This window comes from Tachypleus tridentatus, chromosome 12 (genome assembly GCF_004210375.1).
Source record: "Tachypleus tridentatus isolate NWPU-2018 chromosome 12, ASM421037v1, whole genome shotgun sequence".
NCBI lineage: Eukaryota > Metazoa > Arthropoda > Merostomata > Xiphosura > Limulidae > Tachypleus > Tachypleus tridentatus.
In genome coordinates this window covers 111683004-111710146 of record NC_134836.1, presented here as the reverse complement: position 1 = coordinate 111710146, position 27143 = coordinate 111683004, and the positions used below count along the sequence as shown (strand labels likewise).

General features: G+C 33.5%; 2 protein-coding genes across 6 annotated transcripts in view; one reads left to right on the top strand and one right to left on the bottom strand.

The window, feature by feature from the left end:
• Positions 1 to 3707: 3707 nt before the first annotated feature.
• Positions 3708 to 21491, bottom strand: LOC143234346 (prostaglandin E synthase 3-like). The gene is made up of 8 exons (XM_076471636.1): positions 21334 to 21491; positions 18926 to 19042; positions 11954 to 12023; positions 8874 to 8972; positions 7626 to 7712; positions 6740 to 6793; positions 5930 to 5957; positions 3708 to 3980 (listed from the first exon to the last, which is right to left on the bottom strand). Exons 1-8 carry the CDS (start codon positions 21366 to 21368, stop codon positions 3961 to 3963), a joined length of 510 nt encoding a protein of 169 aa, XP_076327751.1. The 5' UTR covers positions 21369 to 21491; the 3' UTR covers positions 3708 to 3960.
• LOC143234343 (nostrin-like) overlaps positions 3949 to 27143 on the top strand; it is a 51615-nt gene continuing 28420 nt past the window's right edge. For 3 of the 5 annotated variants that reach the window (XM_076471633.1, XM_076471635.1, XM_076471631.1), the window contains exons 1-2: positions 3949 to 4063; positions 25731 to 25816. In XM_076471633.1, the coding sequence (XP_076327748.1) occupies positions 4004 to 4063; positions 25731 to 25816 (146 nt within the window). In that variant the 5' untranslated portion in view covers positions 3949 to 4003. Of the gene's footprint in view, positions 4064 to 21775; positions 21970 to 25730; positions 25817 to 27143 lie in introns of those variants that run through there. The other 2 variants (XM_076471634.1, XM_076471632.1) reach the window with 1 other exon arrangement.

Genomic DNA, 27143 nt, shown 5'->3' with positions numbered 1-27143 from the left:
ACATCATCATCAATGGAGAACCACGCTGACAGAATTTCTTGGACGGGAACAGTTGAGTGGACAGCTTTCATTAACTTCTGCTCTGCTTCTTTCACTTCTGCTGTTTCATCTGCGTTATAGATCTGCTCCTCAACAAGTTGCTGTTCAACGAATTTTTGGAACTTAGGGATGAACTCTTCTGCTGCTGCTACAGTGTCTGCTGACTTGATCTCGCCGTTGATTTTTACTTGCAATAAGCCGTGTCGCTGCTTCCACCTTCTTAACCAACCACTTGAAACAGTAAACTCTGGATCTGCATTAGGGCCATGAAGTTCCTTGTGTAGTTTCTCTGCTTGTGCTTGAATAACTGGTCCAGATATGGGAATTCCATTGTTTCTGGCTTCACAAAATGCATTGAACGTTGCCTTGTCTAACTCAGGATCTTGTGCTGTTCTAGCTCTCTTGCGTTTCAAACCACCCTCATCAAATTCATCAAGAAATGCTCTTAATTTATCCTCATCTTTAATCCACCCACGCAATGTAGACTCAGGTATGCCTAACTCTCTACTAATTTTAGCGCGAGTTTCGCCGTTTCGTATTCGTTCTATGACATTCAGCTTTTGCTGAACGTCATACGATGCATGTTTACGTTTGGTACTCATGGGGTAGGAATTTGTCACTATGATATGCTCACTATTAATTCAGAAACTGAAGTGATTTCTATTGGGTTTGTGGTCAATATTTATACAATTCCATAAAAATAACGGATTATCGAATTAAAAATAATACTTTAATTATTGATCACTTTTTTCACGGATTTACCGCGGATTAACTTTAATGTATGGAGAGGTGTGATTCGGTAACAATGGCGGCCTCCATAAAGCTGACATAGAGAGCGGATAAGGTAGATTAACGGTCGATTTCTATTGTAATATATTTTATTTATTTCCCAAATTAAAGCAAATCCTTTTTAAATATCCCCTTGAAGTTATAAAGCCAGGATTAAATTCGTAAGCCGCGTTTTTACACGTTCTTAAATTACCGGTTAGCCGCGATATTCCTCGCTCACAAGACTTGCTACAGCGGCTTAAGCGATTTCGTTGTTTACTGGTCCGCGGCATAATGGCGCTCCACTGTATCGGCAAAACCAAACAGAAGTGAGGGTAGCATTACCCAGCATTCCGTACGGTTACCAACTTTCACGCGAGCTATTTCATTGCCTTATATGGTCATGTTGAAGCAATGCATCCGGCGATGACCTCAGCAGGCGGTGTGGTAGGTCGGGCTTATCGATTCACGTTAGCCGGGCAGGGCTTACACGGAACAAAATATTTTTTGCAAATCTTGAGACGGAATGGGGATGGTGGCTTTTATGCTGAATTGCAGTGTCACGCAGGAAAACCACCAGTTCCGCGTGAGGTAGCTGTTTCAGGAAAAAAAATTACGAGCCACGCAGCAGCTAAACTACTAGAACATACATTCAATTTGGTGTACATATATGTTGAAATGAATGCAGGGTACTTTTGAAAGATTGTAAATTATGTTTAGACTTACAAACTTTCACGTTTTTAAGGTGAATATGTTCAAGTTTTTATAATATTTCTTATTCTGTGTTCAATTGTTTTGTCAACATTTTTTTATTGGATAAGAGTGTTTTTATTAACTTTTATCCATAATAAATCATTTTACTTTAATACGCGTTTCACCAGTAACAAATTATGCATTGCTCGTTAGATCGAGTACACGATAGAAGAGAAAAATGGGACAAACACTATCGGTGAAAGACAAAACAGTTCACGAATAATACATATTAAGTGTATTTGTATGTAATATAAAATGTCCTTCCTTTGTAAACCATGTACTGTTTTAACACGATCAAATTTATTTGCAAACTATAGCTTCCATACAAAAAGTTCGACATCTAAAATATCGCATAACAGAAGTAGTGAGATAAGGCCTAGCGCGTGTGTATGTAGAAGAGTTAAATTGACGAAAGAGGTCTGTGATATCGATTCGCCTGGGCTTTCACACGCTGTGTAGTAAATACATCAATTTCTGCTACACCTAGCGACGGACCGATGTCTAGACAAGTAATTCCGTTTGTCTAAACGAGGCCGACGTAGGAACTTGAAATAATTACAGCTTTCTTTTTGGCTTACGTATTTACCCTCCACCCCATTGCGAAACATCTTAACTAATTCTAGTACAGTATGTGCTTTATTATTATATTTAACTGATGAATTTTTATGGAACAATTTGACGAGTCTCCCACGCTTGTACAGCGGTAAGTATACGGATTTACAACGTTAAAATCAAAGGTTCAATTCCCCTCGCTGGACTCAGCAGGTAGCTCGATGTGGCTTTGCTATACGAAAAATACACACACACAATTTGACGAACGTAAATCAACGAAATTCACAATATTATTAGCGAATGGTGGAGGTTCTGAAGTACATACCTCGAAACCACAGAGAAACATCATTCATTGCTTGGGGGCGTGAGTGCGTTATAATAGTGACAGCTAAATTCCATTGTTTGATAAGAGAAAAATTTCCTCTTTAGTCTATCACTGAAGTTACGAAAGGCTAGCGTAGCTTTGCGAGTCAACAACATCGTAAATTCCGTATTTGATTCACTTAAATTAACAAAAACCTTATTTCTTTAAAAATAAATTTAACGTGTCAACAACAAACTGTTTTGTTTTTAAGTAGGAAGCCACAGGCAGAGGTATCTGTGCACTGCCCACCACAGGTAATGTTTTGTTTGTTTTGGAATTTCGCACAAAGCTACTCGAGGGCTATCTGTGCTAGCCGTCCCTAATTTAGCAGTGTAAGACTAGAGGGAAGGCAGCTAGTCATCACCACCCACCGCCAACTCTTGGGCTACTCTTTTACCAACGAATAGTGGGATTGACCGTCACATTATACACCCCCACGGCTGGGAGGGCGAGCATGTTTAGCGCGACGGGGGCGCGAACCCGCGACCCTCGGATTACGAGTCGCACGCCTTATGCGCTAGGCCATGCCGGGCCATCCACAGGTAATGAACCCGGTTTATAGAATTGCAAGTCCGCAGACATACCACTGGGGGCGCCATTTACGAATGTTGGAATTAAAATTAAAGAGGCTAATTCTTCGTTAAACAGTTTCGTAACAATATTTTCGCATCAGGTTTTTATTGCACGCCGGATGAGCGATTATAGATGTTACTTAGTTTTGTCTCTGTTGGAAATAAATGTTATTTTTAGAATATTAATAACACGAAATACTATTGTGAATAAAATTATTTTTGTTGCTATTTTAAAACAAAGGTTTATAACAAGAGTAACATTTATTTTTACGATATAGTGGAGTGAGTGAAATGTATTATTTTTGATAACTTATCGGGAATCTTCTATAATATTTGCAATTCTTATTTTTCATTACGAAGGTGATGGCTAATACACACAAGTCACTAAACCATATTAGGGAAAACATATTTTTGTGTGTTAAACCAATAATCTCTGTCGTATAAATATAGGTTTAACCAGATACTTAAGATTACAACACTAGAAGTCGTTACTTATATAAAAAAAACAACAAAAAACTGTCGAATATCACGTTTTGTCAGTTGATGTGTAATCCAGTAGGAACATATCGTGCCAGTTCATGAACTTTCTGGCTACCCATCCACCATCTTCAACGTTGAATTTTTGTTTTGAAGCTTAGAAATAATAATTGCAACTAAAATTCGTGACACAAAAATTGTTTATTGCTAAACGCAATAGAAATGTAGCTGTTTATTAAACAGACATCATAACAAGTCATAAATGAGAAATAAAATGACAGAGGTGCAAGCCTATCACATGCTCTTCTACAATGACTTTGAAATAGATCGTGAACGTATGGTGGTGAATATAGTTCTCGTCATGCAATACAAATTAACTTCAGTGTGACAACAGCGCCATCTATTGCAACGTTATAAAATCTTCCTACGTGTGTTTCATTCCAAGTTGGGTAGATCTGTAGAAAGAAAAGCAAAGTCCATGGGAAACAAATTAGGGCTTGTATTAAACATTATGACGTTCGATATCTGGATATTTCAGGTAAGAACATTTTAATTTAAATCAATAAATTTCACTGATATTTCATCAATACCAAATTTAAACAAAACTTACTTACCTCAGAAATAGTTCACTTAGATTATTGTGTGTTTAGGTAGTTTATAATGGGGAGAAAACATTTTTACCTATTGTAATTCTCTTCAGATCCATTTTATTAAATAATTTTAAATTAATTAACAGGTAAAATGTAACTTCAGTAAAAAAAAAAAATTCAAGGTTGCTTAAATTAAGGTAGTGAATTTTATAAACTGTTGTAACAGTTGGTTTAATCTAGCATGATACAACCTCTTGTTACGATTCAACTTGTGGAAATTATGTAACAAGTAACCTTCACTTTGAATGTGTTACAAGTCAAGTTAGCTACACTGACGTTTGTTGGAAACTTTAGTCTGACTGATTCATAACACGAATTTAAAATAATAGTAACAAAAACATATATTAGACATATATATATATATGATATGATTGAGAGGCTGTAAACCAATCCACTACTTGCTTGACCACAACACAAGTAGTAAGAAGTTTCATACTCACACTTAAAATGAGACAGGAATAGCTTGAAAGCTCAGTTAGTACAGCAATAGGACTAGTAGGTCAAAGGTTATGAATGTAAACCTTGGTCTCAGAGTTTATTTTCACTTACAGTAATGTTTCTTAGAAAGTTTACTTTCACTGGCTCATAAAATTGCATGGTCTTAAAGGATTACCAATAAAACTTTAAAGAAATCCTTACTTTGAACATGTTAAGATGGATGCTTATTTGTCTGAGTCATAGTTTTTAATGTATGTTTAATAACCAAATCTCATAATCAAAAGGTCACTAAAACGGGAAAATTACCAAATAGATCTTGTAGTTACACACAAGAAAAAAATCTTCCAATGAACTATAAGCTACCAACATGGGTCCACATCGCCACTAGCTTTATAAAAATTTAAACAGAAGTACCATCAATAAAGAAACTAATTCCACTAATACTCTTGGGATACTCTATGTATTTTAAACAGAAAATGAATGTTATTATTCGGTTGTTTTGTCAATTAGTTAGTGTTACACAAAATCTTGTCCAACATAATGCACAATGTGGTCCACATCAGCACTAATAAGCAACGTGAGGACTATGGCTACATGATCTAGAAGTCTGATGTCATTTCAATGAATACAAAATTATCATTATTAAACTTTTATATTCAAAAAGAGACGACATACATTTAGAGAGGTCAGACCAAAGGCTTGTGAAAAATCCATGCCTGTTTACAAAGAAGGAATTTAGGAATAAAAATGATAAGTTTTGGATGGACTAGTATCTATAAAAGATCCGTTTCACTAGAAATATAAGCCATTTTCCATTAAACTACAGCTAATACTTGTGTGGAGACATTTTAAAGCTTTCTATTTCCACTTCCTAGCCAAACATACTTTAGCCTGATAAGACCGATGGCACCAGTGATACCAATTAATTCCAAACACTCTTTTAAGAGGTCAATGCCATTAACAAGAGATCTCATATTTTCTTGCCTGATTCCCAATCAGTTTTAGCACAAAGCTACACAATAAGCCACGTGCAACCTGACCACCAAAGAGGATCAAACCCTGGATATTAGTATTGTAAGTCCACAAACTTACAGCTGACCCATTGGGAAACTATAGTTTTTCCAAAGTAAAAGGTTAAGCTAGATGTTGCCATTTTCTTAACCCGTTGAACTTCAAACTTGCTGCTAATATTTGTGTAATTATACTAAGAATTCAGAACTTATCTATTCAGGGAATTTTTTGTTGTTGTGGAACAAGAAAACAGAAACACAACAAACAAAATGTGAAAACGAAAACAAAAAAAAAAAAAAACTTACCCTCATCATCACTGTCTAATTCTTCATCCTGCAAAACAAAGTGAAAATATTATTAACAATTCTATTGTTCACTGTCACAAAAATATTACATGTGACAGTAAGTAATGAAGCCTGAAAAAAAGTTGTGTGATTACCATAAATAAAAAAATTATTGTACAATTATGATAAACAAAAAGAAGAGTGAACATTATGAGTGTTTTAGACAAGTTCACAATGTTATAATTAACTAAACAAGTGAATAGAATCTTAACCACTAAGTGTCATAAAACATCCTTAAATATTATTTTATCATGAAACATTTTAATGAAGTTCTAGTATGCAAATCTATAAACCAGCCAACATTTGTAAGTCAACAGAAATGTACAATAACTTCTCACAGAAAATATTTGTAAATGAAAAAGGATCCTTGTTTGGAAATGCTAATAGGTTTCAGTAATAATATCTACAACCCACATTTATTTAAACTGGGTAAAATATAACGTAACTATAAGATGATGTCTACATACAAGTCAAGCCTCAGATAAGGTATTCAGACATTTAGACAACACTAAACTGAATTCTGACAATCCTAGTAGATGTTAAAGTGAATAAGAGACAAAATCTTGGTTTGTTTTAAGAGAAAGTAGACAGAATTCAAGCTAACTGTTACTTTTAAATTTCATTTTGCCACAGGTCAAGTGGCCATAAAAGTGATCTCAAAATATACGTTTTAAATGTAGTTTAAAATTCTAGGTTATCAATCATAGAAACTGAAAAAAAAAAAAAAAAACATAAATATTGATGTCACAGGTATCTCTAAATAAATCTCACCAAGGCTGATAAATCACCACCACCTCCACCAAGTCCACCCATCTGACTCATCATCTGAAGAAAGAATTAGCAATATTAATCATCACTTCAACAATAATGTTCTAGTTGATAACATTGTGGTTTTCATATAGTAAATACGACCATCAGTTTCACTCTTACACCCCTGTGAAGTACTGGCTTCCACTACTGCTGATGGTTATTCAATCTGTATGCCAGTCAACACATTAAAAAATAAAACTGTCTTTACTTGGGCCTAGTGCATTTTGTCTCTCCAAATTTTAAACTTATATTCCCTCATCCTATTATCTTCAGAATACAAAGAAATTACATGTTTTTATCCCCCTGAACAACATGACCTCTGAAAAAAACCCTTTATATGAATTCAATATCCATGATATTTTTATTGGATCACACAGATGAGTAAATGCATGAAAGTTATGAAATAAGTTTGATTAAACCAGAATAACCTTTGACACCAAAGCTAAAGGTCAGAAAGTTTCATACTACAATGTTTCCAATTAATAACTTCATGCTGAATAAATATTATTATTATTTGTTTGTTTTTAAAAATTCACATAAAAGCTGCATGAGGGCTCTCCACACTAAGTGTCCATAATTCAAAAGTAATAAACAATAGGGAAGGCAGCTAGTCAAACACCACCCACCACCAACTCTTGGGATACTGTTTGACTAATGAACAATGGGATTGATCATCAGATAACATTTTTATGGCTGAAAGAGTAAGGATGTTTGGTGATGTACAATATCATTAAGTTCAGAAATTATTATTGTAAGATATGCATCAGACATGCTTACAAACAAGGTATCAAATTAGACCAAGCAGCTGAATCAAACTTAAAACAAGTTTTATATCTCAGCTAATTACCTCTTCAAAGTTGGTTCCTGAATTAAGTTCATCCTCAGAATCATCTTCATCTGCCCATTTGTTAAAATCTACCTTTAACCAGTGATGCTAAAGGAAGAAAAATTATTTAAAAAAAAAAATTTTAGAAATATAAAAGAAACAAAAATGAATTAAAAAAACAAAAAATAAATAAATGGCAATGTACAAAATGTTTCCTTTAAAACATTACAATAATCCTGAACTGCACACAAAATTCTCCCGTGAGTCCAAATCTAAACTTTTACTATGGAAACAAAACCTGTGAGCACTTTGCCTTAAATCTTCCTAGTGTATAATAACACTGTGTAACACAAATTTTGTTCCTGGATAGTGTGTGTTATTTCTTAATTGCTTATGTTGTAAAAGTACAGAAAATGGCCATTATTCCCTTCAAACTTTGCTCTTGTGACCTGAATAATGGAATTTAGAAATTAATCTATTTTCTATGTAAAAACGGACAAATTTGCATATTTTCATTTACATAAGGTCTGAATAAAACAACATATGAATCAAGATTTACATGTATTTATACTAAAGTTATACAAAAATGTTTAGAAGTGAGTAGTTTTTTGAGATTTGTGACTGTAATGTAAATCTCTTTCACGTATCAGCCCCGAACATAGTCTCCCATTATGTTTTCGTCATACGCTCCCAGGTCACAAAAGCAAAACTTGAAGAGGAAAATAGGTCTTTTCCATTTACTTTAGGCATAAGCAATTGGGAAATAACACTTTCTGCCCAGGAACAAGAAAAAGTAAAAAATTGTGTTACATAGTGTTATTAATCATATCTGTAAAACAGAACTGCTACTCTCAAAATGCTACTTTCAGTTTAAATGATTTTGTAGACAAAATGAACAAGCAAGGTTATAAAACTAAACAAAATCTACAAAAACATTCACAATCTGTCTTTCCCAGGAACAAAAAAATTTAATATTTACTGCTTAACAAATTTAGAATGATAATTACCAATTCAAGATAAATAGCTAAGTATTACAATTCTAGCTTCAAACTTTAAATAAGTGAATATTTTAAATATGATTCACCATACAAGGTATCATCTGCCTCTGGCAGGTCAATGCGAGCAGGTCGTACATAGTGTACATCTATAATTTTTAATGAAAGGCATATTACACTACAGTTGGTGTGTCTTAACATAACAGGTGTTACTAATTGTAAAATAAAGTCGAGACCATTAAAAATAACTTAAAAACAAAAAGAGTTCCATCACCTTTTTGTCATCTTTCAGTAACCTGCTCCAATAGGGGCCTTCTTCACTTTTGATAAGAATAAATTCGATACCTCTTCCACATACTGCATACCGTGATTCCTTAGAACAGAAAATATATTTATGTGATTCAGCAAACCCATATAAAACATTTAGTAACCACAAAATACACCATTGAATATAATTATAGCAATGTTTTGTATGTGTGAAACCATACAAAGTCTGAGATGCCCTTCAATACAAACAGATGGATTAACCATGTCCAAGTATTCAAAACCACGTATTGATCTTAAACATTTGTCATTTCTTCATTTTAGTGAAAAGTGGCAGAATGGGATATATGTTAGTGAAATTAAATAATTTATATCTAAATGAAGTTAAATGAATAAACAAAATCATGAGGAATGACTGCATTAAAAACAGCAAATTCCATAAAATGCTTATGTGTGTGTGTGTTTGTCCACCAGAGGGGATCAAATCCCAGATTTTAGCAATACAACCCGTAAAATTTCACTGAATCACCAGAAGACTTAGTTCTTATTAGAAAGTGTTTACAGGTGACAGGCATGTTTAATTACATTAACATATTTCATGACCAGTATCATTTCATAAAGTGAGTAATGTCACTGACTCTGGGCATACAAGATATGTAACACAACCACCAACTGCATTTCCAGGTTAAACTGAAAAGGAATAGTCTTTTGATAAAATAAACCATCCTCTTTAGAGTTATTATTGTGCCTCTCTTGTGAAAGTGGGTTACTCAAGGTCCTCCCGTTTTTCCCTCCATTTAATTCACTGGCTCTTTTGGACTTTGTCCTAGCCATGGCATTGGTGATCCTGCAAGAATGTCCACTGATGTGATGTTTTATATGACCACTTCCAACCTTTCTTCTTGTCATTTCCAAACAAACTTCATGGATTAAAGCCATCATTGACATCTGTGGCCCTGGCCTTAACTTTCAAATTGCCTCTGCATCCTCTGGACATTTGCCAGGTCTCGGGACAGACATTCAACAGATCCTTCAATCAGCATACACTAACACCCATGGATATTATAATCATTAAATCCCCCCCGAACTAACTATAGCATATTTATGGACTGGGCAAAGGGGAATAATCCTATCTTCGAATACCCCAGTTTGAGAAAGTGAAAAACCTTTCCCAAAAAACTAAATAGCTGCCCCGATATTTGATTTATTTGTGGAATCTTGTACGCAGATACGTGAGGACTATCTGCACTAGCTGTTCTTAATTTTGAAGTGATAAACTAGAAGGGTGGTGTAAATACATCATACAGCATTTCTAATTCACTGCTTCCTGCTAGTACAGTGGACAACGTGATTCTGAATATATTCACAATTACTGGAAAATAAAATTTGTACTTTTCAATTTTGTGTACTAAACAATTTATCATTACAAACATATCTGTTTGTTTGAAGTTAAGGACAAAGAGATACAATGGGCTATCTGTGCTATGTCTATCATTGGTATCGAAATCCAGTTTCCAGCATTGTGAGTCCTGCAGAGATAATGCTGTGGCACTATGAGACTCCAATGTATCTTTGTGATTATGATGCAGAAGTTCATTTTTTAGCCCATTTGACATATTAAAAGGAATATATGTTAACACAAAAGCAATGTTTGAAGTTTGCAACCCAAATTGATATCCTTAATTTTGCTACTAACTCAAGTTGTAATTTCTTACATGGCTGCCACAACCATTATAGGTCAAATCTGCAATAGACCTATAAGCCAAAAATCTTTATTAAGGCACTTCCTTAATCTGTCTGTTAGATGTCACATTTTTATCATTAAAGGTACAGTTCCTACACATATTTGCTGGAACAACTGGTCTCAAAACTTGTATAATGTGTGGGAAAAGTGCAGCTTAACAATTAACACTGTGAAGCTAAGTTCTGCTTTATGTACAGAATTTCATCTTTAATGTTTTATAAAAGTTTTTATACATAAAACTTATTTAAAATAAACATTTTGTAAGGGAAGTAACATTTGGTCTGAAGAAACGAGGGTTTTTTAAATTGTTCAATTTTTTTAAACCATAGACTGCTCTGATGACATTACATCTGGTCATAATCCACTCTGTATATTACAATAATGTGACTTAATCAAGTTTAGAGATGTTGGACAATTTTAAAACCGATGAAGCAGCAAGAAGTGTATCCATATACCTTTACTGGTGTACTAATTTCATTAACCTTGCCATTAGTGCAACAAGTGGTAAAAGATCATTTTTGAGACTAAAACTGATAAAACACTTTTGTATTCCACGATGGAACAAAAACAAATTAAGTGCTCTAACACTAATTTACATATAAAATTAAACAAACAGAGAAAAAAATATAGACAAATTAAGGAAAAGTTCTGCCCCAATGAAAGCTCGTGAAGCCCCATTTATTGAATGTTAATCTCAGTTTTTATATGTATTTTTATATAATGTAGTATGGTTACAAGGTCTGCCTGGGTCCCTGCAATTCCTATGAAGTCACAGAATGAAAATATTGTAGTCGCATATTCATGCTACAACACATGGTTGTTAACAGTTAAGCCATTACACAGTGGTTGTAAGTACTTTTTGACTAAAATTAATTTTTATACTTATTGAGAACAAGTAATTTACTACCAAAATCACACATGAGTGAGCAGCAAATGTTATGCTGCAGTTAGTAGATTTTCTCTGTGTATACTGGTAGCATTATGCTTTGACAAAATATTAAGAGTTTCTTATTTGATTGATTAATTGTATATTTTATAGAAAAAAATAAATCTACAAACCAAGTCTCATTGGATTTGGTGTCAAAGTAAACCCATGCAGTACCTAGAAAAGAAACAATAGGTGCACCAAGCGTGTCATTATGGTAAGGAAAGGGTGAACACAGATTTCTGTTAAAAAATTTCAAAACATTGTTTGGTATATAGATAATGTAACTACAGTATATGGTGCCATTTTAAATAGTTAGGGTTACAATAAGATGCTATTGATAAGTACAAGTGAAATGCGAGTTAGAAGAAAAAAGTATTATAATAAAATAAATAAACCACTAAAAACTGTAAAACTTTACCTCTGGTTTAATTTTCTTCAAAAATTCTAGAATGACTTCTTGTTCTTTGTTCTCTGTTCCTCCTTTTCCCCTGTAGGAAAGAAACAAAAACCATGAGAGAGGAGAAAACAAAAGTAACGAATACAATGTGTCATTTAAATATGAAGCTTCATTTGTTTGTAAAATACATATAAAACTAACATATATGGAGTTACTCATGACGTTAGAAAAACACACTGGTTCAAGAAGTCTTGATACAACCTGAGTGCCTTTCAAATGTAGACCTTTCTTCTTCGAGGACAAATTGGAAACCACTTATGAAGTACAGTACTCAAATAGATTAACTAAGTGTGCATGGGGTGGTCTAACAGGTTGACCCCATATTGTGGAAGAAATTACTCTAATTTTAGACTTGTTATGTGTACCTCGTGAAATGCACAAGCATGAGACAAATTAGTCTATATTTGCTGTAATTTTCATAAAATGTTAACAGTAGCTATCATAGGTTAGGGGGATTAATGGTGCTCTTAATAATGCATATCAAGAACAGTTATTCTTACCCTTCTCCTAGAAGTCAGAAAAAAGTACCTTTTGTCCCTAGATTCTAAACACTGAAAGATACTCCTTATCCTACATACTCCCTAGATTCTAAACACTGAAAGATACTCCTTATCCTACATACTCCCTAGATTCTAAACACTGAAAGATACTCCTTATCCTACATACTCCCTAGATTCTAGACACTGAAAGAGACTCCTTATCCTACATACTCCCTAGATTCTAAACACTGAAAGAGACTCCTTATCCTACATACTCCTAGATTCTAAACACTGAAAGAGACTCCTTATCCTACATACTCCCTAGATTCTAGACACTGAAAGAGACTCCTTATCTTACATACTCCCTAGATTCTAGACACTGAAAGAGACTCCTTATCCTACATACTCCCTAGATTCTAGACACTGAAAGAGACTCCTTATCCTACATACTCCCTAGATTCTAAACACTGAAAGAGACTCCTTATCCTACATACTCCCTAGATTCTAGACACTGAAAGAGACTCCTTATCTTACATACTCCCTAGATTCTAGACACTGAAAGAGACTCCTTATCCTACATACTCCCTAGATTCTAAACACTGAAAGAGACTCCTTATCCTACATACTCCTAGATTCTAGACACTGAAAGAGACTCCTTATCCTACATACTCCCTAGATTCTAGACACTGAAAGAGACTCCTTATCCTACATACTCCCTAGATTCTAGACACTGAAAGAGACTCCTTATCCTACATACTCCCTAGATTCTAGACACTGAAAGAGACTCCTTATCCTACATACTCCCTAGATTCTAAACACTGAAAGAGACTCCTTATCCTACATACTCCCTAGATTATAAACACTGAAAGATAAAAGACACTGAAAAAGTGTCTACCATGTAAACTATTTATGTGAAGTGGGAAATGTGAGGGGCAGAGAGCCGGAAATGTGAAGCCTACAAAACGACTAAAAATAACTAGGTACTAGTTCTAGTGTTACTCATTTTCACGACTCGACCTAAAAGGTATACACAAAGCACTAAACTTGGACAGTCACTTAAGGAGTTATTTTCTTAACGAGGCAATAGAATATGATAAAACAAAATGTTGAAAGATATTAAAATACATAACAAGATTGTCAAACCCACATGTGCATCATGTGCTAGAATGTACCTATTTAATCCTACTAATCTGATGTACACTCAGAGTGAACAACTGAAAAGACAGAATACAGTTACAGACTCGGTCAAACTGACAGAGGTTGTTCACAAAGTTCAAGATCGGGTTCCTTGTTCCTTCTTACAGCAAAAAGTCCTACCTGCATCTTGTACAAGAAAATGTTTTTGATATTTAATAAGTAATTCTAAGACTAAAAATGATAATGAAGAAAACCAGGTTTGTAAAATGTAACCAAAGTGCCATTATGGGTGTTATGGAATTCATAATAGAACCACAGAACATCCAGTTGTTGTTACTGGGTAATCAGAAAGAGAGCACAGATGACAAAGAGGTTATTTTTCAAAATATTTATTCCTGAATACACGTGAAGAACACACAGTGAAAAAACATATGACTACACTATTAAGGCAACTTCTTCCTACAAACTCATTAAAACAGTGATGATACAATATGACAGCAGCCATATTGGTGGATTATGTTACCTGGATAATGGTAAAGCGCTTCATTTGGTGAGGATAATGGTGAAGTACTTCATTTGGTAAGTTGTATCACAGATATAATATGATTGGGCCTTTGCATTGATACTTTCAAACAAAGTGAAAAGGTTTGTGAATTCCTGAAATAAAATTGCATCAAACACATTCAGAGATATGTATGCAACTTTGTTGTATATGGGTTCCAACATCTGAAGTTTCATAATTTCAACATCACATACTTGTACAAAGTATCAGGTGCCTTTAGGTTTTATATCAAAACCTAAGGAACATACTGACATAAAGCCTAACAGACTGACAAATGTTGAGAAAAATGAAGTTGTACATAGAGCACAAGATGTGTTGTTTACAGACAAGTTTAAATGAACAAATATCTGATGATATAATAAAGAATGAGAAAACTAGCAACATGTGTACAGTTCTTCAAAATTTAGTTAAGAAAAATATCAAACACTTTGGAAAAAAATATGGATGAGTTAACTTGGTACTATGACGTACAGATTGCATTACCATATGAATGAATGTGAAGAACTGGGAGGCCATATCTCACCATATGACTGAATTACTGTTTTCTATATGGTAAAAATTATTTTATTGTGTCACAAACAAGGATTTCCACACTTTAAACACATAACTACCCACAATAACAATGACAAATGTGGCCAAATTCAGCTTTACTTTTCAGTTTTTATTATGTTTCTGCAATTTTATTATGTTTCATTAATATTAATAGATTCATACGCACTGAGATGCAGAATGCAAAGGAAAGTATTGATGTGTTTTCTGGTAGTGATGGCTCATGTATCCTTTTATGATGACATAGGTAACAATGCTATATCACCTACACATCTGGTAATAATACTTCATTCACAAGGAGACCTGTCAAATACCATTACTGAAATGTTTGAACTTAATAGAAAAAAAAATTATAAATTTCAAGCAGCCAATATAAGAGACTTTAATCTATGCAAAAACATAGTTGGGCATAATTAAGATGTTTTCTATATAAACAGCTGATATATTAACATACTCGATTCTTCAGGGTTTGTGTTGTTGTGAAATTTCATACAAGCTGGAAAATAAATAAATGTGAAGAAAATTTTGAGAAAGTGACCCTTTAAGCACCAACTGCGGTGAGTCGGAAGATGTACATGGCAAAAGTTTCTAGGGTTATTTCAGGATTAATGTCAATAATAGTGAAACAGACAACAGCAAAACAATCTACATTAGACGTGCAAGTATTCAAAACACAAAGGTGATCAAAACAAAATAGAAATGGAAGAATTATAGGTGACCTAATATACAATGAAGATATTCCAAATACAATGGGTGATGTTTGTAAAAGAAATTTCTCTGCTAAGGTGAACCTATCAGTAGCAGAAACAGGTGTTACAACACTGTTCAAAGACAGCTAAGAAATGCACTTAATAGCTTTTAACTAAAATTTCTTAAAAGCTACAGTTTACATTACTGCTAAAGAACCCTCAGAGCAGGAGTTGAACAACATATTTATTTACCACAAAAAACTGTGTACAAAGTTCCAGTTTTGTGGGAAGAATCTCCATTTTTCCCCACCTTAAAATTTGCAAGTTCTTATGAAATAAACTTTTACTCTGAAATAAGACCTATAAAAATAGGTGTTCAGTAACTGAGCTTGATAGCTTACTTTATAGTTTTCTTAGATAACCAAGAATATGACATACCTCATAAAGCAATGTCCTAATGTTTGAGAAAGAAATCAATTTTAAAGTAAATTTTGCTAAGTATCAAAATTCTAAAAAAGTGGTTTAGTTTAGTTTTTGAAATATTTAATTTGAAAAAAAAACTGCAAATAAAAACTAAGGAAACAAATCTCTATTTTGGCTCTAAGCTGTTACCTAAAATTACATTTGGTAAAGTCAAAATAGAATCTGTAGTGTGTGTTAACAATATCTCAAGCCCTATATTCTTAGTTTTGTTTTTATTGTACCCACATCCAGATTGTTTTTAAATTCCCAATGTTTTACTTTTATTATTTAATAACAAGGAACCCACTTTTTAGAAAATAAAAGTTTTGAGATGACTGGGTGATGAAGAAACTACAGGTCCACAATCCCTTTTCCAAAACCCTTGGGGCCAGTTGTGTTTCGGAATTTGGAATTTTTCAGATTTTAGAACAAATGTATCACCCCAGTAGGGTCCAGGGCAGCACCCCATAATCATTTTCACAGTGAAATTAAACACAAAGTCAGAAAATAAAAAGCAAGAAAAAAATATCACTAAACAGTAGATGCATGTGTGACCAGTAGGAGCAGTAAGACACAGCTGACATGCCTGTCAGACTGCTGGACCACACTGCCACACTACACCTGAGTGATGTGGGTCAAGTGGGTGTGGAATCAGGTCAACTGTTATACTGACGCTCTACACTCCAAAAAAAAAAAAAAAACTTCGGTTTTCAGAGCTTTTTGAATTTTGGAACTTTGGATATGGAATTGTGGACCTGTATTACAAATATATGATGTTTGGACAATACTCTGCCATCTTCAATCAAACATTCTCAAAACTTTTAGAGGCTTTTTTTATGGTCAACTATGAGTAAAAAATTACTTGATATAATGACTAACTTTACACAGTATACTGATAATAGACATAACTAATACAGTTCATGATGATTAAACTTGGCTATTGACTATACAATCACATTAGTTTGAAATGTAAAACACTAAGCTGTAGCTGAAAATTATCATTGAGATTTGTTTCAGAATACAGCTAGCATTTATAGTTTCTGTGTAACTAAATTCTCTGTATATAATGCATAGCAATGAGCAGCTGCGTAGCTAGACTAAAACAACCCCAATGGTCAAGAAAAAACATTCTACCAGTAAGAAAAAAAACCTTTTGAAATCAAATATATTCATCTAAATCACTACCTTAAATAAACCTTTGTGTCTTAACACTTTCATGATGGATCACAGGTCAAAGGCCAGTCATCTCATTTGTTGACTTGAATTCCAAATTTTATTGAACTAGTATTTAATGCATTTATTGCAACAAGTTTCAAATCAAATTGTAGATTATAATTCAAACTTTAATATTATATATGAGTTAATATCTTAATTTAAAAGTATACATTAAAAGAACACACCTAAATATTGATGTTTGTAAGTCACATGGTATGTTAAATGCAGCACTGTTTAAAATTAGATGTTTGTAATGTCAAAATCTGTCTGCAGTTTCATAAAAATTAGGATCTCAAATTTTCAATATTAACAAGCTAGAATATAAAATAAACTCGTATCTTTTATTCTGCTGTTGATTCAAACACAATAGTTCTGTTCACTTCTTTCCATTTTTTGGAAATGGTCTCTTATATGCACTTACTTCAATATATGACATGTAAATAACCAATTGACAATTTAGAATATCCACCTATTGGTTTTCTCTGCCATTTTAATCCATGGAAAAGCTACCACATTCTTTCAAACCAAGACTTATAGAAGGAAGATTGTATCTTTAGTCTGCTCAAAGTTTCAAATTGTTTTTAAACCTAAATACAGCTCAGTTACTGAGCTTAATAAAAATTATAGTAGAATTATATGGTATCATACAGTTACTTATATTTTTTAAGTTATTAAAATGTATATATAAAACTACCTTAAAAAAACAACTTTTGTTTGATATCTTTCATGTGCAAAATGTTAAAAGGTTTTCCAATCTATGTTAAGCAGTAACTTTGTTCAAAGGTCGTAGTAAGAAGAGATGACACGAGCGAATGTGCACCTGGTCAATTTAGGAGGTTTTAGAGATTACTCAAATAATAGTTGAGATATTTGGGATGAAGAATAGTTTTAATGATAACATGAAATCACCTTGCACTCAGACAAGTAATGAAACAGTCGCCATTTTCACAAACAAATTCTTAGTAAAATATTTCATTAAAAGATCAGGTTTTTTGTGTACAAAAACTTGTAATCTTCACTAAAAGTCTACCAAACTTTGTGAAGATACACAAACTATATCAAAAGTTATAGTACAAATATTTTAAGTGTGCAAGTATATAGATAACTTGTGTATATTATACCAAGCTCATTGTGAAAGGGTTAAAGTAATTATTTTACAAGTACGTGTTATAATATTTAATATTATGTTTAACAATTTTCTTTCACTCCTTACCTTCATACACAACATAGGGGTTGACTCCCTAAAGACACAGATCGTATAGTGTACAAAGTACCACATGTTAGTTACCTAATGTTCATATATTATTGGCTGGTAATTCTTGTTTGATACTGTGCTTAAACTTTTTACAGGAACACCACACTTCTGTAAAGAAGCCAACTCAAGAAGTACAATAAAAGTTTACACTAGAATTATGTTTTTAACTTATGCAGAATACAGAAGAACCTAAATTTTCAATACCTTTACAACATTCACAAAGCTTTATTTAGTCTTCTAAAAAATGTTTGGGTGCAATAAACCAAGCTATACAATATTTAGATTTACAAAGAAAATTTAACAGATTTTTTTCCTTTCTTTGTAAGCCTAACATTAGTACTTTTTGTGCATTTTTATACATACAACCTTAACAGTCAACAGTAAATATTTTAAAGTGTTGTTTGAACTGAATCTTTTCTGTTTAAGGTTCTTTTTGCCCAATTGTTCTATTAGGGTTTTATGTAATTCCTTGTGATCATTATTATGAATCATTATCATGGTTCACAATAAACAAATATACCTATTAGTTAAAGTTTCAGTATTACAACATTGCATAATTGTAGGTACAGTAATAAAACAGCCTACCTGAAGTAAAGTTTATCAGTTTCTAGTTTAATTGTTGGATTTTTACAGTCCTCTATAGCTATCTTAACATATAAAAGGTTTTTTCTTTGAGCCCATACCACTGGAGGAGGAAGAAGCCTGAAAAATATTAAAACAAACAATTTTAGAAAACATACACAGTTATGGTAACTCAATGATACAAACATACACAGTTATGGTAACTCAATGATACAAACATAGACATTGACAGCAAGTCACTAATTCTTAACTTCTTAAACCCATGAGAATGCTGCCAGCATCTAGCCAAAAATTTCTATTTACCCATTAGACAGTGACAGCATCCAATAACACTTGTCTCATGGGCTGAAAACTAACGAAATCAGGTTATTATCCCAAAATAAAGAAAACTGAAATTTATTAAGATATGGTGATGATTATTAGTAAATTATGAAAATAATTCTGGCAGAACACACAAAAAATTACTGGTTTAAAAAGAGTCGTCCCTCACCCAATATAATAATTAAACCAAACAAAATGTAGCCCTTTGCAGTGCATAAAAATGTGTATGTTACATGGTATTATTTGAGACATTCATAACTTACACAAAAGTAATTAATATTTATAAAAACAACTACTGGCAATAATAAATCTAAACAACCTTAATATATAAACCAATTTTATAGAAACTGTCTGGACCCTGTATCACTCTGATATCTTCATTTAGCATAAAATGAAAACTGCTGTTTCTCAAATTCAAACCATTGGATGTAAATGTTTTAAAATGCAATATAAAATAACTAATTTAGTTGTTTTTTTATAATAAAAAAGTTTGGAAACTTTATTTTTGATCTTAAATAAAATTTCCTATACAAAAAATTAAGAACACTGGGTGCCACAAATGTATGATCAACACAAATACTGTCATCATCTCTGTTTTAATGATTCACTAAAACACCAGGGGTGTTATACTCTGGTTCAAAAGTGTCTGATACATTTAAATCTATTTAATAAATAATGCAATTAATGTAAATGTATAAATAGCATCTCTTTAAAATGTGTAATTAGTTATCTCTAAATTTTCACTACAAAATCCTTTCAGTCTCAAATGGTTAGATGAAGCTTGCCATTTGACCAGCCTTGCTCTAACATGTTAAGCTTGTTTCTTCTCAAAATGATACGCTGTTTAAGAGAGACTCGACTACAAATCTGTTAACATTTTTCATCCACATGATAACTCACTTCAAAGACTATATAATTATAATAAATGTAACTTATTACATTGCTGCCTTGTACAATATAACATTAACAGTAAGAAAGCATATTCTCAAAAAGCAATGACCACTGATGAGGATGAAATGTCTCATACCTCTAAAACTGAAAGCAAAGTCACTAGATAGGTGAAAGAAAAATCTTAGATTAATTCTGTAAGACTACACTGTTAACATCCATAAACTATTTTAATGTGTACAAGTATTTGTTTGTTTTGTAATTTCACGCAAAGCTACATGAGGGCTATCTGCGTTAGCCATCCCTAATTTGGCAGTGTAAGACTAGAGGGAAGGCAGCTAGTCATCAATATCCACTGCCAACTCTTGGGCTACTCTTTTACCACAAACAGTGGGACTGACCATCACATTATAATGCCCCCACGGCTTAAGGGTGAGCATGTTTGGTGCAACAGGGATTCGAACCCACGACCCATGTACAAGTGAAAAATCTTATACCTTACAATATGAAAAACTAGTAAGAAATACATACGAATTAAAAATTACCAAATTATGTCTTATCCTATTTTTATTAACTATTATGACATCAGTATTACTAGCAGTACTAATTTGTTTCATTAACACTACTTAGACCTAGAAAGGTTTCAGTTTCCTAACTTTATAACGTTTCACAATTATAGTCTATGCTTTGTTTGTTTAAAACAAACAGTAATTGCATTACTATAAACGTAATAACAATTTGCATTCAAATAGCAACTTATTTTGGGTACTGCTAATGTTAGTCTACTAACAGTAATATTAGTTGTAGTACTATGACTGATAACCTATTGCTCACACTAGAAATGTCTTGTTCTGAATAATTCCTTTTTTTAGTTGTGAATGTGAATTTAATAAAAACCAATAATAATTAAAATTACTAATCACTTATAATAACAGTAATATTACATTATCTTACTAGACCGTTTTATTGTTGTCTTTACACTTAACTTAGTGCAGCACCTAATAGTAATAATATTCTATATTTAGTAATAAGTTTGACAAATATGAACTTGAACTGTTGAACCAACGGTAATATTCGGCACAACTTACAAGTAACGTTGATAACAACTAATTACTAATAAATCACTTAACCATATTCCACTCAGAAAATACAGGCTACATTGTTTTTTGGATACAAAACTTATCAAATGAATTTTAACTTACTCGTTTTGATTGTTAGTATTTACGCAGACTGACATTTCTTAAAAGTCAAAAGACGTGTTATATGCCCAATACCCACTTTATTTTCATGGAAAATTGTATAATGGTGCTAAGCATGTGCAATACTAATAGAACAGTCCCGCTGATAAGTTAAAGTTCCTTAACAATTAGACACAATATTGTATTAAAACCATTTACAGATAAAATTATATTTCAGTAAAAATATTATTCTGGTAATGCTGTTAAACTTTTCTTTACTTAAACTTGATTTTTATTTTACACCTATCAAGATCATCCCCAACAGCGTATATGTGTATGTACTCAGTCACCGACCATGTTGCTCATTGGATGAAACCACTTGTGAACTATGACGTTTGTAACTGACTTTGAATCGTACAAGTTTCCGCTATATAAATTGTATACAGATCAAGAGAGTAGTATTTAACAATGCTTTGATATGTGGAGATAATTTTCGAAAAACATTTTGGTAATGAAACAATAATTTGAATGAATCAATGTTAAAGTTTTTTTCAAAATATAAAAACATGATAGTTAAAATTTAAATTGCAACAATATAGACAATTATGTAACCACATGTAAATCATAATCAACATGGCAATATTCAAAGACTCTTTCAGGGTGAGTATAATAATTTAGATTACGTTTTGTAGCTTGTATCATATTTAATAACCGACTGTACATGATTTTAATAATGTTTTAGTTCTTCGTAACCGAGATTGTAAACGACTGCTTTCGGGTAGTAAATATTAGCCAATAGACTTATAGGAAAAAATAACTTGTGAAAAGACCACGATTTCAGAAATGAAACGTAATAACAAAATTATTCCGTATTTAAAACTGGAACTGTATATGCTATTCACTTTGTTATTGTTAATGCAAAAGAAGTATGTCGTCAGTGTTTGGGTAAGAAAAGTTCATACCCTGGAGGGTCAGGTTCTCTGTGACCTCTTCCTCCTTGTTAATGCAAAATTAAAAGGTTTCGCTTGTTTTGAATTTCGCGCAAAGCTACTCGAGGGCTATCTGCGCTAGCCGTCCCTAATTTAGCAGTGCAAGACAAGAGGGAAGGCAGCTTGTCATCACCACCCACCGCCAACTCTTTGGCTACTCTTTCACCAACAAATAGTGGGATTGACCGTAACATTATAACTCCGCCACGGCTGAAAAGGCGAGCATGTTTGGTGTGACAGGGATTCGAATCCACGACCCTCAGATTACGAGTCGAGTGCTTTATCTATCTGGCCATGCTGGTCCTAGATTCAAACGACATTGGGACGAAACGTTTCTACCGAGGCTATTTTATGATTACGACTAAAGACAAAAGTAAAATAAACAACAACTCCCAAGAAGCCTTTTTTCTTGTTTTTTAGCCCGAGTCTAGTAATAGAGCGAAATAAGATAATCAACTTAGGATATAGAATCACATTGAAAACAACTAATGATATAGAATCACATTGAAAACCTCTTTAAACGCATGCGTAGAGAGTTTTTAAAACAAATCTGAGTGGTAGATTGTTATCAAAGCATATCACTCCATCGGAAGTAAGTTATAGTTTTATACTGTTCTTCACTACGATTCATTTTTCAGAAATTAGGCTCAACACGTACGCGCAAATAAAACCTTCAACGACACAACTCCCAACAAAGGAGACAGGGTGTAATAAACTGTTTGAAATAAAACCAGATGTTCCTTCAGAGCTTTTTCGCACTTCAGAATGATCTACTAAAGTACACAAACTAATGATAAAAGTGTGCGCAAAACATTTTAATATATATATATACATTCAGACACGTGTGTGTGTGTGTGTAAATACGTTTTTATTATTATAAACACGATTACATATACAATACACGTGTGTGTGTGTGAAAAAATACGTTTTTATTATTATAAACACGATAATAACGTGTGTGTAAATACGTTTTATTATTATAAACACGATTATATATACAATACACGTGTGTGTGTGTGTGAAAAAATACGTTTTATTATTATAAACACGATTATATATATAATACACGTGTGTGTGTGAAAAAATACGTTTTATTATTATAAACACGATCATATATACAATACACGCGCGTGTGTGTAAATACGTTTTGTTATTATAAACACGATGATGACGTGTGTGTAAATACGTTTTTGTATTATAAACACGATTATATATACGCGCGTGTGTGTAAATACGTTTTATTATTATAAACACGATTATATATACAATACGCGCGTGTGTGTAAATACGTTTTGTTATTATAAACACGATTATATTATATAAACACACACAATACAAGTGTGTGTGTGTGTGTGTGCGTAAATAGTACGATTCCACATCCCACCAAACATGTTCGTCCTTTCTTCCGCGGTACATTATAACGTACGATCAATCCCACTTAAAGAGTTGGCGGTGATAACTAAATGTTCACAGTTGATATTGCCTTCGAAAGAGGTGAACAAGGCTTAAGTAGAATTGTTACGACGTAAAATTTAAGAGTCATTTCTTTCATTGTGGGAAAAAAACAACCTTAGTGAAATGTTTTTGTTTTAAATTTGGCCGTAGTCTAGTCGTCCTCAATGTAACAGAGGGAATGCACCTGGTCATCACCACCATTGGCCTAACTTATAACCTATGGCTAAAAGGGCGAGCATCTTTGGTGTTATGGGGATTCGAACCCGCGACTTTCAGAGTACGAATGGAGTTTCTTAATCACCTAGCCATGCCGGGCCTCCTTCAAGTCCTAAACTTTGGGACTAAATTCACAAAGAGAGGTTGACATGATTTAGCTGTTATGGCGCACGACTTTCGATCTGTGGATCACGGGATTGAACCCCGTCACCGAACACACTAGGGGGCATAATAACATTACGATCAATTCCACTATTCACTGGTGGCGAATAGTCCAATAGTTGGCAGTGGGTGATATTAACTACTTTGTTATTACTTGCTGGGACAGCGGTAAGTTTACGTATTTACAAAGCTAAAATTTGAATTAGGAATCTCCGCGATGGACGCATCAAATTATCCAATGTGACTTTGCTCTAATTCAAACAAACTCGCCTGGTTCCTTCTAGTCTATGACTTCAAAATTAGGGTGAACTGACACGTATGAATTACAATATAACCCGGCATGGCCAGATGGGTTAAAGCGTTCCACTCGTAATCTGAGGGTCGCGGGTTCGAATCCCTGTCACACTAAATATGCTCGCCCTTTAAGCCGTAAGGGCGTTATAGTGTTACGGTCAATCCCACTATTCGTTGGTAAAAGAGTAGCCCAAGAGTTGGCGGTGGGTGGTGATGACTAGCTGCCCTATTTTTAGTCTTACACTGCTAAATTATGGACGACTAGCGCAGATAGCCCTCGAGTAGCTTTACGTGAAATTAAAAAAAACAAAAAACAATTCAAACAAAGTTGTCAATATTAGTGTGATCGTGGGTGTGATTGTACAGCACCGTAAGAAATCGTTTAAGTAACTTCATACATTGCTCTCTAAAGATTTCTGTCAGTTCAAGTTTTACATTTATTTCCGCTATGTGTCACGGACTTACTATTACATATTTATTTTTAAATCGATGTTTGTTTCAGTTAAATATATATTTATAAATTCACGTAACTTGTAATATTAAATGTGTATTACGAAATCCCCTCCTATTTCCTAAAAAAATTCTCGAGTATAACAATCAGCAATAGTAATACATATTTTATGAAAGCACTAGCATATTGTTGAGCCAACTGAAATTTCGAGGATCTCGCCTAACCGAAGCGCCAAGAGACAGGTAGTTATATATTGTTAGTTTGCTACAGTTGGTATACCATAAACCTCAGATGTTGTATCTGTGATTAACTACTATTAATACTATTAAATACTATTAAACTATAGATATTTAACTAGGAACGTTTATAGGTTTCGAACACTACAAACCGTTTAAATTCGGCGGTGAGAAACTCACGAGTGACCAGTGAAGAGCTAAGTGAATTGTATGTATATCAACTCGGAATTAATTATCTTGTGAACCCTCTATTATATATCACGGAAATTTCGGGTCGGATAAAAGGCTCAATATTGTTTACAAAACTTTTGTTTATAAATCATTATTTGTGTCAACTATTTGTAATAACCGTTAGTATAAATTGTACTATTGTTTGTTTTTTAAAATATACTTGTATTAAGAAAGAAAATTGTGTGTATCAGTCTTGTTGGCAAATATCATAAATTTGATAGAAATCAACTTCTAAATCTCAATTACAGTTTAACTCAGTTTCAGGCTGTTTCAAATCGTAGTAAGTGATGTAATAAATTGGAGGTTCGTCCGATACAAATTGTAAATAAGCAAGTTTCATTTATTCATATTTAAGATGTAGTAACAGTTTATTAATCTCTTTACTAGGGACCAAAAGGGTTTGAAGAATTGCGAAAATTAGTAAAACATGGCGGGGAATTCTGTAGAGAAGTTGCATCAATATTACAAGAACGGTAAGTTTCATATTTGACCATTTAAAATTCGATTGAAATGATACAATTCATTTGAATGTAAGTGTAACTCCACCTCAGTAGCTCAGAGGTAATTTTGACTACTTACACCTTTAAAACGGATTTTGATACTCGTAGTGGCGCAGCACAGGTAGCCCATTGTGTAGTTTTGTGCTTAACAACAGACAACCAAAATAAATATTAGTATGGTTTATCCCTTTGCCTAACCTACATATTCTGTAATAATTAAAAAGTGTGTCTGTGTTTCTTAGATGAAATAACCTAGAAATCTGAAATTTTGCACCCATAGTAAGTAGGGTCTTTTAATTTCATTAGAATGGCGAATAGCAGGTTGTGTACCTGACCGTGTTGTCCATCATATATACTTCACGTATTCTTTTCTGTGCATTCCCACTTCACGGAAGAAATTTTATTTGTTTTTTAAATTGTAACTTAACAATCTATCATAATACTCAGCAACAGATTGGGCCCGGCATGGTCAGGTGGATAAGGCACTCGACTCGTCATCAGATGATCACGGGTTCGAATCCCCGTCACACTAAACATGCTAGGCCTTTCAGTATTGGGGCGTTATAATGTGATGGTCAATCCCACTTTTCGTTGGTAAAAAAAGTAGCCCAAGAGTTGGCGGTGGGTGGTAATGACTACCTGCCTTCCCTCTAGTTTTATACTGCTAAATTAGGGACGGCTAGCACGGGTAGCCCTCGTGTAGCTTTGCACGAAATTCAAAAAAAAAAACAAAATAAATTGAAAAAACATGGCAGTAACTTCAGTCATATTTCTTGAGCACTATCACCGGAACAAGAATTTTAGGGTCGAACTTGAGCATGGCATTCGTTAATCTAAACCAGTTGTCGACCATAGTCTTAAACGAACGTGTTACATGTAGTCTGACAAGACGTTTTTCTAGCATTTTGTGGTTTGTCACGCTGACTTCAGGCTATTATTGTAGCTGAATGTAGTTTAAGCCTGTCTGTTGGATATAAACAGATAGCCTAAAGTTATTTAATCACTATATCTAAGTTAAAGCTTTAGCAATTCACATTGCATGTGTATTTGTATTTCCACGAAATCCTTGCATAATTTTGGAGTTAACGGGATTAAACTTAACATGAACTGGGAACTAACCCCAGTATTCCATTTTCTATGTAGTTTAGCCTCTCTTACGAAAAAATGGGACAAAACGCTTTGGGACAGTCGCCCAGGCACAATGGGAATCAAGGGGTATATTTTCAGTTCACTGAATACCAATCTGATATCGATTTGTTTCGGCCTCCCTCAGAATTCCATGTTTGACACTGTATTCATA